The sequence below is a fragment of the Heloderma suspectum genome, chromosome 2, assembly GCF_057233095.1.
Source record: "Heloderma suspectum isolate Gila_16-S chromosome 2, 16-S_ref, whole genome shotgun sequence".
Classification (NCBI taxonomy): Eukaryota; Metazoa; Chordata; class Lepidosauria; order Squamata; family Helodermatidae; genus Heloderma; species Heloderma suspectum.
In genome coordinates this window covers 212286919-212298643 of record NC_139459.1, presented here as the reverse complement: position 1 = coordinate 212298643, position 11725 = coordinate 212286919, and the positions used below count along the sequence as shown (strand labels likewise).

Here is an 11725-nt window from a genome sequence, read left to right as displayed (position 1 = left end):
TAATTCTACATAAACATGACCTCCGCAGAATTAATCTTCATCTTATTTTCAGGATGCAATTAAGTGTCACAGGCAAACACTAAAGCACTCCCACATAAATCAAAACTGTCCTCCATTTCCCATTCAACGGTCCAATACCCTTATTTCCTGGTTCTGATATTGTGGCATCTGCACTAGGTCATGTGGCTTGGCAGGCATTTCCCAAGTTACAGCTGGCTCAGAGACAGAAAGCTTCTGGAGACCTCTGGATTTCCCACTCCGCGCGGTCCCTCTTCTGTCTGAATGCACCTTACCTCCTACGGACTTGACGTCTGAGTCGGTGACATGTGTGATGGAGAACCGTGACACTGGGGCAGGTGAGACTGTGAAGCGTGAAAACTGGATGGGCAGCACCTGCTTCTGAGCTGGCACTGGTGCAGATGGCAGTCTGGGGAGGGCAGGCTCGGGTGCTGCTGATGTCAGTGCCGGCATGACGGTTGAGTTCACTGGCATGAGTGGGAAGTCATCTTCCCAATCAAACCCACAACCTGGAGTGGAAAAGAGAGCCACAGAAGAAGAGTAAGGGGCTAGTCTGAGTCCCACCCCATGCTGTCTGCTTGGTGATGCAGCCCCCCTGCAGTACAGAGCTCCTAGAGCCCAGAGGGTCTTTCTATGTAATGCACACTCTTGTAGCGCCACGCTCTATTCCCCTCTAGTGGCCAAATACAGACAGCAGCTTTTCGGAGCCAAGTGTAGAAGGCTGGAAGCCCCTGCCCATAAGCTCTGAATCAAGTGACATGATGCAAACTGCAGATAGCGGGAACATGGAAAGATGATTTCTGCTCCTGAGTTCATAACGGACTTGTCAAATAGCAAGGAATTAGGGCGTGGGGGTAGAAATAAACCTTTTCTGAATGCGGAAGTTTGGTAACAAAGGCATCATGAGACAGGGTGGATATTCATGACAGGTCTATCAATCGCTATTAGTCATGGTAGCTTCATGGACACACCCCAAGCTCAGGGACATTGTGCCAATGAGCATCAATTTCTGGGAAGCAACAGCAAGAGATAGTTGTTGTCTTGAAGCCCTACTTGTGGGCTTCCTAGAGGCACCTGGTTGGCCACTGTGAGAAACCGGATAAATGGACCCGTGGTCTGATCCAGTAGGGTTCTTCTTATAATGGGACTGAGTAAACTACTACAGGTAAGGGACAGGCAATGACGACAGTGACAAGACCCCAAATACAGGACACAGTTACTTTTTGATGAAGAATGCACCCACCCTTGAACACCCAAAGTGAGTGTTTTCCTCCTGCCAACCTCACCCATTATTTTCTTAGCTACCCCTAACACAGAGGGAGTTGTATACTGTTGTACCAGGAGCAAGGTAAGGTGGGCGGGGTTCAAGGGAATGGTTCATGCAGGTGCTGTGATGCAGGAGGAATGAGACACCCCCCCACACAGCCCTGTTCAATTCCCTGTCTGAAGCCTACCCTTACTGTCTTCAGAGGTGCTCCCTTCCGAGGAGTTGTTGGGTGCATCTGTCCTGTCTGCTGGGCTTGGGGAACCGTTGCTCTCCTCCTGCACAGGTGACACCAGGGGAGGCTCTGTAACTCCTGGGAAAGGCTGCTCTGCAAGTTCCTTCGTGGGGCTTTCCTGAACGCAGGAGACATGATGGATATCATTCTACACCGGGAACATCTGCTACTCTGCTGTGATTCAGGTAACCTTCCCGAGAATCAGCACTTCACCTCCTCGTTTGCCTGGTACCTTCTGCTCACAGGGGCTGTGGCCATAATAAGCCCCACCCCACCACTTTCTAGCCAAAGAGGTGCAAAATTTCTGAGTCATTCCTATACCCAGTTAAGATCTGTGTGGTGGTGGTGGTGGTTTTTAAAACGAGTTCAAAGAGGGATGAAAGAGAACATTTGGTTATTTCAACTGTTTGGGCTTACAGAGTTATGGATAAGATTGGGGTATACTTGCAAAATATGTTCTGGTGTGCTACAATTAAGAGACCAGTAGATGACACCAAGTGCTTACAAATATGGGAAGAGGGTGGTTGTTCTTAGCACAGAGCGCATTCTGTGTTACCTGGGGTCTTTCCTGGTCATTAGGCTCCCTCCACCCCACAGCCCCATCCCAAATAAGTCACCTGGTCAAAGAGGTAGACAGTGACATCTTCAGTGAAGGAGACTGCTTTCTTCTTGCGTTCAAGGTCGTCACAGAAGGTCTCCACCAACAGGCTGGGCATCTTGAGCAGACTGCGCAGGTTGCGAGCGCTGTGGCTCTCAGCCACCACGATGGGGACCGTGGGCGACTCCTCCTCGCTCTCCTCACTCTGGTCCTGGATGTTGTAGCACCGCAGCTCCTCATCTGACTCATCGCTGTCCTCCGTGTCCTCTTCCTCTTCTTCAAGATCCGTGGGGACAGATGAGTGCCGGGACGGCGCCACTGACAGGTCCAGCGAGAGCCCAGGACTGCTCTGGGGTTCCTCACGACAGACAGTTCCCTGCACTTCCCCAGGCTGCTCTGCCTCCCTCACCACGCCCTCCAGCCCTCCATTCCCTACACCCGCATCTCCCCCACCAGTCACAGTGGGCACCTCTAGATTCACAGCCACGGGGGACAAGAAGAAGGATCTGGTGGTGGGTGCCGGGTTCTGGGGCACGGCAACCGTCCCCTCACTCTTGAATCTGGATGAGTTTGAGTCCAGCTCATCAGCAGCAACTCCATTCACCAACAACTCTTGCGACAAACCGACACTGGAGCCTTCGCTTGTGCCCTGTTCCTCAGTCACAGGGGAGGTGCACCCCACACTGTCTCCGTGTGGGCAAGAGGGGTCCAGACAGGGAGGCACGGGGTCGCCTGCACTGCCATTTTGGTCAGGGTCCTCCCCCAGGCCTTCTGTGTCTTCCTGGGAGACCTCAGGCCCCTCGGAACCATCACTGTCCCCTTCCCCATCCTCCCGAGTTCCCCCTTCAGTATCATAGTCAGAGAAGTAGGCGGAGTCACGGTAAGGGTTCTTCTCGTCTAGGCCCTGCAGCTCAGCACTGAAGGAATCAGAGAGGCTCAGCTCCTTGGCCTGGTCCTCCCTGTCATCCTGCAGCTTCCCTAGCTGGGCAAAGGTTTCAGGCTCTCGGGGCTCATGAGGCTCCTTGAGAACAAATTCAGGTGACTCATAGTTCTCTGTATCATAGCCACTGTCCAGGGCCTTGGGCTGGCTTGAGGGCACGTAGGCTATGGGGCTGAACGCCTCGCAGGAGCTGGTGGTCGAAGGGATATCCAATGACTCCAATGAGTCAGGGGTCCCCACCTGCTTCTGCAAGGACTTGAAGGTGGGCATGATATCCTGCCGTTCAGTACCATCAACCGGGAAGTCAATAAAGACTCCAGATGTCAGCTCAGCCGTATCCTCATCACTGGCCTCATCCAGATCAGGGAAGCTGGCGCTTGAAACAGTTTTGTCTGGCGTCCTGTCCTGCTCACTGTTGGTGCTCTTGCCGCTTTCTAGGTTGATCTCCTGTGGCACCTGAAGTGGCCATTCAGCTGAGGCCTCTTCCACAAGGACAAGGTCCTCTCCAATCCCTGGCGCCTCAGCTATTAACTCATCTGGCACAGTTGTGTCCACAGCATCTGTGCAGTTAGTAGGTTCTGGCATGGATGATGCCGAGGCCACCAAATCTGTTTCCCCCAGTGGTGGAGTGGTAGCTTGGTGGTGCTCCACTCCACTCTCAGTCAAGGGATCTGTGGCATCCCCAAAGCTGGTCTCTGTACTGGCATCCTCAGCTGATGTTTTTTCCTCTGCAGACGAGTCGATGCCTGGGCACAGAGAGCCCGTGTGAGATGGTGCCACGTGTTCCCCACCCAGCAGGGCTGCTCGCAGGTCCCTGATCCCTAGCGTCGGCTCCTCCCGTGGCACTGTGCACAGTGGCTCTGCCATGAGCCCCTGGAAGGTGATCATGTGCCGGTAGCACCAGCTATCATTGGCAGGTGGTTCGCACGGTGGCAGTAGGTGGCCGCTATTGTTATTGGCCGAGGTATTGGATGTCCAATGCTTGCTGGAGGAAGGAGATTCGTCATTCTCAACCCCATCACTTGTAGGGCTATTGCACATGATCTCCTCCTCCTCCTCCACTTCCAGAGTGACCGAGTCTGAAATGGCCTCCTTGTAGGTGTAGGATGGTGACACCCCCAGTGGATCTGCAAAGATGCTTTTCTGCACAGCTGGAATGGGCCATTCAGAGGCACCGGGCTCCTTCAGCAGATAGTTCTCAGCACTGTCCTTTGGGGAGGCCTCATCATAGTACAGGCCCTCCTTGTCCCCTTGTCCTCCATAGGAGTAATAGTCAGGGGGCTCCCAGTGGCTGTCACTGTGCGCCGAGTGGCCCAGAAGGGGCTCCATGGTGAGCGAGACAGTGGGGCTATTGTTAGAGTCATAGGGGCCCTCCTTGTTTTGCCAGTGGGAGGAACGGCCAAACTCTGGGCTATAGGAACACATGGTGTAATCAAGATCCGTCCCACTGCCCTCAGAGGCCGCCTCCTCAATGCGGATGTAGTACTCACTGTTCAAGGAGGGGCTGTGCGCACTCAGCACGGGCACCACGCCTGGTGTGTGCAGGCCAGGGCAGCCTTGCACTTTGCACTCATAGCAGGAGGGCGAGACCCCAAGGCTGAGGTGACCCCCGCCACCCCCTCCGCTACTGCTGCTGGCGGCATAGTAGAGCTCATGGTAGCGTGCCGCGCCACGGGGGCTCATGGCCGAGGCTGGCAGATGCTCGGCTTTCCCTTGGTCCCACTTGTACTCAAAGTTGAGGCCGTGGCTCGTCTCCATGACAGTTAGGACGTCATCACCATCACTGGAGAAATGCTCCAGGAGCGGGAAGGATGAAAGCTCGACACCCACGTGGCTGGAGCCGGAGCCAGAGCCGCCACCCCCCCCTCCGGGCTTCATGGAATTCCAGCGCCGCTCAAACTCCTCCTCTGCCTCCGAAGCACCCTTGGCACACAAGTAAGAGAGCAGGAGGTGCACCTCCTCTGCGGTGGGGCGCTGCTCTGGCTGCAGCCAGCAGAACTGCATCACCTCATACCTGTGAAGAGAGAGAACAGTGCAGCAGTGAGTCTGCTGCCCCACTGCTCCCAAGACCCTCATGCGCCTCATGCAGCCCTACACAGAGATGGCCCTGCTCCAGCAGACCCACCATCTCCTCCTTGCTAACCCAATTCCACTTGCTGTAGTACAGCTTTCTCTTCTGTTTGCTTCTGTTCTCTTTTCTTTTCAGAAAACTAGACACAAAAAGGAAAACAGACTATGGAAGAACAAGACTCTCCAGTTGTGATGACCTGCAAAGGTGTGTACCATGTTTGTTTTCGCGCCTGAGATCAACATGGCCTACCCGTGCAACAAGTGCAAGTTGATCACACTGCTGGAAGAAAAAGTAAGAGGACTGGAGCGGCAACTGTCGACCCTCCAGGGAATAAGACAACATGAAGAGCTCTTGGACAGAACGGTGGAACTACATCAGCAAAGTGAAGTATAGGAGCTAGAAGAGCAACAGCAAGCTGAGGCAGAAGAGGAAACTGCTGAGGTGAGGAAAAATGAAGTAAAGGATATTCCTTGGAAAAGGGTGACCATTAGGAGAAGAGGAATTCTGCACCAGTGGAGGCAATGGAACTAAGGAACCATTTCCAGATACCTGAGGATGAGACTGGAGGACAGCCTGTGGAGGAAGAATTACAGGGGAACCTGCATGAGAGCGAGCAAGAGGCTGAAGGTCAGCCAAGCAGAGGCAATGAAACCAAGGTCTACAACAACAGGAGGAGTAGTAGTAGTGGGAGACTCCTTGCTGCGTGGGATCAAAACCCAAGTATGTCATGAAGGCCCGTGGACTCGCCAGGTATGCTGTCTCCTGGGAGGACGGATTAGAGACGTGACTGAAGGGTTGCCTGCACTCATAAAGCCCACTGACAGGTATCCCTTTCTTCTCATCCATGTGGGAACAAATGATACTGCCAAGCAGAGCTATGAAGAAATCACGTCAGACTTTGAAGCTTTGGGAAGGAAACTCAAGAACTTTGGGGCCCGGATAGTTTTCTCATCCATCCTTCCAGTAGTCAGAAGAGGGATAGAAAGGGAAAGAAAAATACTCCGGGTGAATGACTGGCTATGAAGGTGGCTCTGACAAGAAGGATTTGGATTCTGGGACCACAGGCTATAGTTCCTGGAAGATGGATTGTTGGCCAGGGATGGGTTGCACCTCACAAAGGCTGGGAAGAATGTGTTTGGTCACAGCATGAAGAACTTTATCAGGAGGGCTTTAAACTGAATGCTACAGGGAAGGGAGACGTAAAGTTGGGGGTAACAATGGACAAAGGCTCATGCACCACAACGGAGAGAACAGCTCTAATAGCACCCAATAATAGTCTTCACAAACATGTAGTAAGAAAGCCAGACCATGAAGCACATGGTCTTTGATGTCTACATACTAATGCCCAGAGTATGGGAAACAAACAGAACGAACTTGAACTCTTAATACAGGAGGGAAATTATGACTCGAGAGGTGTAACTGAGACGTGGTGGGATGATTCTCATCATACAATTGAATACAGCAATTGAAGGATATAACTTGTACAAAAAGAACAGGAGGAACAGAAAGGGAGGTGGGGTTGCAGTATATGTAAAAAATACATATCTCTGCACTGAAATACAGGAGGAGGAGCTTGATAGCCCCATCGAAAGCATCTGGGTTAAAATAAATGGAGCAAAGAATAAGAGGAACATGGTGGTCGGAGTCTACTACTGGCCACCCAATCAAGGAGAAGATTTTGAAAAGCAAATAGCCAATGTTTCAAGGAAACATGATGTATTAATAATGGGGGACTTCAGTTTCCCCGGTATTTGTTGGGAGACAAATTCTGCAAAACATAGCCCCTCCAGGAAATTCCTGACTTGTGTGGTAGATAACTTCCTCCTATAGAAAGTAGAGGAAGAAACTAGAAGATCGGCTATCCTTGACTTGATCCTAACCAACAGAGATGACTTAGTGGATAAAGTACAGGAACTCTGGGGGAAAGCAACCACGTTGTACTTCAGTTCTTGGTTCTAAGGGAAGCAAAAGCCAAGTGTAGCCAAATGCATACCCTGGATTTTAGGAAAGCTGATTTTAATAAACTCAGAACAATGATAAGTAAGGTCCCATGGCAAGCGACTCTAATGAGAAAAGGAGTCCAAGATGAGTGGGAATTTTTAAAAAAGGAAATTCTCAAGGCACAACTACAAACAATTCCAACAAGAAGAAAAGGAGGAAGACAACAGAAGAAGCCAATGTGGCTTCACAAAAAGCTAAGAGATGACCTGAAAACAAAAAAGTACACATACAGGAAGTGGAGAGAAGGCCAAGAAACAAAGGAAGAGTATAGGCAGGTAGCACAGAATTGCAGGGATGGTGTCAGGAAGGCTAAAGCTGAGAACAAGCTGAGGTTAGCGAGGGATGCTAAAACCAACAAAAAGGCTTTCTTCAGATACGTGCATAGTAAAAGACAGAGGAAAGAAATGGTGGTTCAGCTATTAAATAAGGATGGCAAAATGATAACAAATGACAAAAAAAAAGGCAAAAGTGCTCAATTCCTACTTTGGCTCAGTCTTCTCCCAAAAGAGGATCTATGAGCCCCCTGGCAAAGGCGAAGTACAGGCTGAAGGGGCAGAATTGCAGCTTGAGATCGATAGGCATATGGTCAAGAAACACCTAATTACTTTGAATAAGTTCAGATCTTCAGGGCCAGATGAACTGCACCCTAAAGTAATAAAGGAACTGGCACAAGAACTCTCAGAGCCACTGTCTATTATCTTTGAGAAATCATGGAGGACGGGTGAAGTGCCAGATGACCAGAGGAGAGCTAATGTTGTCCCTATTGTCAGGGTGGAAACTGAGCTGATAGAACCCCAGAGCAGTTCTGATTCTGAGGAGGATCAGCAATCCTTGGGAGAGGAGCCAGCTCATCCCTCACAGGCACAGCAGCTGGCAGAGATTCCTCCTGCTGGCATTCCTGAGATAGATTGTGATCCTAGCAGTGAGAAAGTGTGGGAACGGGGCTGGCTAGTCGCTCGATGCAGACGCAAAGAGCGACGAGCGATGGAGGGCGCGGAATGGAGGCATAGCGCCTGTTCGGCGCGCAAGCAACAGCCGCCTCCCATGGACCCAAGGGAAAGAGGGAGGATCTCTCCCTAGCCCATAAGTTCAGGGTCTTCAAGTGACTCTCCTTCAAATGGGGATCAACTGCCTACTCGGCGCATAGGCCACTCTGCTGTTCCTTGCTTAGTCACTGGTGATTAGCATCTGAAAGAGTCATTAAGTTGTAAAAGGATTAAAGCCTTGAAAAGAATCCTTTCATCCATGTCTTGAGTTGGCTATTGGAGTCTACTGAAAGAGGCTGCTAGGGCGCCTCCTGACAGCTATCTTCAAAAAGGGCAAAACGGAGGAACCTGGGAACTACAGACCAGTCAGTCTGACATCAATCCCTGGGAAAATTCTGGAGCAGTTGATAAAGCAATCCATCTGTAAGCACCTTGAAAACAATGCCGTGATTACTCGAAGCCAACATGGATTCGTCAAGAACAAATCCTGCCAGACGAATCTGATCTCATTTTTTGATCAAATAAACTCCCTTGTGGACTGTGGGAATGCTGTGGACATCATATACCTCGACTTCAGCAAAGGTTTCGACAAAGTGCCCCATGATATCCTGATGAGCAAACTAGCTCAAAGTGGGCTAGATGAAACAACGATCTGGTGGATCCACAGTTGGCTACAGATTCGGACTCAAAGAGTGCTTATCAATGGGATCTTCTCAAACTGGGGAGAGGTAACGAGCGGGGTACCGCAGGGCTCAGTCCTGGGCCCAGTGCTCTTCAACATTTTTTTAATGACTTGGAGGAAGAGGTGCAGGGAATGCTGATCAAATTTACAGGTGACACAAAATTGGACAGGACAGCTAATACTTTGGAAGACAGAAACAAAATTTAAGGGCACTCTTGATAGACTGGAGCGCAGGGCAGAAAACAACAGAATGAAATTTAATAGAGATAAATGCCAAGTTCTGCACCTAGGAAAAAGAAACCAAATGCACAGTTACAAGATGGGGGATACGTGGCTCAACAACACTACAAGAGAGAAGGATCTTGGAATTGTTGTCGATCACAAGCTGAATATGAGCCAACAATGTGATGTGGCTGCAAAAAAGGCAAATGCTCTTTTGGGATGCATTCATAGAAGCATAGCTTCCAAATCCTGGGAAGCACTAGTTCCCCTCTACTCAGCACTGGTTAGGCCTCATCTGGAGTACTGTGTCCAGTTCTGGGCACCACACTTTAAGAAGCAAGCAAGCTGGGGAGGATTCAGAGGAGGGCAATAAAGATAATCAGGGGACTGGAAACAAAGCCCTCTGAGGAGAGACTGAAAGAACTGGGCATGTTTAGCCTTGAGAAGAGAAGACCAAGGGGAGATAGGATAGTGCTGTTCAAGTACTGGAAAGGTTGCCACAGAGGGGGAGGCCAGGATCTCTTCTTGATCATCCCAGAGTGCAGGACACGGAATAATGGGCTCAAGTGACAGGAAGCCAGATTCCAGCTGAACATCAGGAGACATTTCCTGATTGTTAGAGGAAGATGACAATGGAACCAATTACCTAGGGAGGTGGTGGGCTCTCCCACACTGGAAGCATTCAAGACGAGGCTGGACAGCCATCTGTCAAGGATGCTCTGACTTGGATTCCTGCATTGAGCAGGGGGTTGGACTCGATGGCCTTGTAGGCCCCTTCCAACCCTACTATTCTATGAGTCTATGATTCTTACATTCCACCCTCAGTGGCCCCACGCAAATCACCCTTTAGACCCACCAACCTCGTGCCTTCCAGATGTTTTGGACTACAATTCGCAGTATTCCTGACCATTGGCCATGGTGGCTGAGGCTGGTGGGAGTTGAAGTCCAACAACATCTGGAGGGCATCAAGTTGGGAAAAGCTGCTTTAGACACTTAACCTCCCAAGTAGTGCAAAATGGCATCCCTTTGCAATTAAGCGTATGTGTGTGTGTGGCACATGCAGAGAGAAAGAACAGCAGCAGCTTTGTAAACACACAACTTCATCTCTGTCTCAGCCTGTGCCTACTACATGACACCCAGGTGGTTGTCCTTGAGGGCAGAACCGCATTCTTCAGCAGCCTACGGAGAGCAGGATATACTGACCAGCAGGGTAGTCCATGAGAAGAATCTAATTCGTACACATAGTTGAGCTCCACTCTGATCCTGAGTGGCCCTGACACTTCTGAAACTCTCCCAGCCCTGCATTTCAGGGTTAAAGCCATAGGCTGGCCAGGGGTGGGCAGGCTGAGGGATATTCCAGCCCCCATCTCCATTTTCTTTCTTTTTTTTTAAGGAAGTCTCTAGCTCTTGTGGAGAAATAAATGAAATGTGCTGGCACTGTTCAATTAAAAAAACCCTTCAACCTATTAGGCTACCTGTATTTATGTGCTGCATTTATGTGCTGGCTGTTCTGTGCCACTTCCCCATCCACTTAGCCCCGCCACCACCACCACAATGTTTCTGGCTATGGGCCCTGCTTTCTTACAAGATGACAGGCATGACAAACCAACACATACACCAAGCTTGCCACTTGCCCATCTTAGTGACCTGATATGGTGCCCACTATTGCTGACAAGGGGACTACGGTGGGAGCCTGGCAATAAGGAAGCATCTGCCCACCCAACTGGTCCCTAAAGTCCGGCCTCTGCCATGCCGGTCCCTATGTGCCTACCATCCATTTCTGCCCCTTGGGGAAACCATGCCCTCCTTGAAAGGCCCCTTCCCCACACCTTCACTCACCAGCGATCAGACAGGGAGAGTGGGAGCTGTGGCTTGGGAAGTTTAAGCTGCTGTTCCTTGATGGCATAAGTGAGCACCTGCCGGTCAGAGTAGTGACAATAGGGCTGGCCACCCAACTCAAACAGCTCCCAAATAGTCACGCCCAATGACCTGCCAAGAAAGAGAAGATTGAAATGCACACAGCAGCAGAACACAGCAGAGCCAGAGAATCACACATGCCCAGCAGGCCCTTTGAAGCTAGGATAGCCACACATTTATTTATCTAGAGAATGTGGGTGCTTACAGACCGATGGCTCCTAGCGCTACCAATCAAAGGACATCGTGTAGCTATTCTGTCTTTCTTCCTTACTGCATTTTTTGTGTGGAAAGAAAAAAGATTGAAGAAGCGGTGGAAAGATACGGGAGAATTACAAGTGGAAGATGTCATAATTCAAATCCCCCCGTAAAATTCAATGAACAAGGCAGGCAATGGCACAATAAAACCCTTGTATGGAAGCACCCTTGAGCTTTCAAGAGAGAAATTCTCAAGGAAGAAAATAGGAATAAAACTAACTTGAAAAAGAGACTCTAAGGTGGGAAAAAATACCCCAAACCAACAACACCAGAGGCACACATTCAACATAAAAGCACATTCAAATAAATACCTTTATTTATTTATAAATAATACTTGTATAGTGCTTAATATTACTTACTTAATATTATAACATCTCTAAACAGTTAAGGGATCAATCCTATGGCCCCTAGACATTGTCTGAGTACCACAGGATACTGGAGACTCCCCCCTCAGAGGTTGGAGACAGCACTCTAACCTTGGAAGGGGAGTCGGAGATCCAACCCTCCCTTGCACCCTCACAGCCGGTGTGGAAAGA

General features: G+C 50.1%; 1 protein-coding gene across 1 annotated transcript in view; it reads right to left on the bottom strand.

Annotated features, from left to right (window-relative positions):
- Positions 1-11725, bottom strand: part of AATK (apoptosis associated tyrosine kinase) — an 87618-nt gene that overhangs the window by 5186 nt on the left and 70707 nt on the right. Inside the window, exons 11-14 of the mRNA XM_084837696.1 lie at positions 10857-11006; positions 2135-5069; positions 1473-1635; positions 294-527 (exon numbers count right to left, since the gene is read on the bottom strand). Of these exons, the coding sequence (XP_084693822.1) occupies positions 294-527; positions 1473-1635; positions 2135-5069; positions 10857-11006 (3482 nt within the window). The remainder of the gene's footprint in view (positions 1-293; positions 528-1472; positions 1636-2134; positions 5070-10856; positions 11007-11725) is intronic.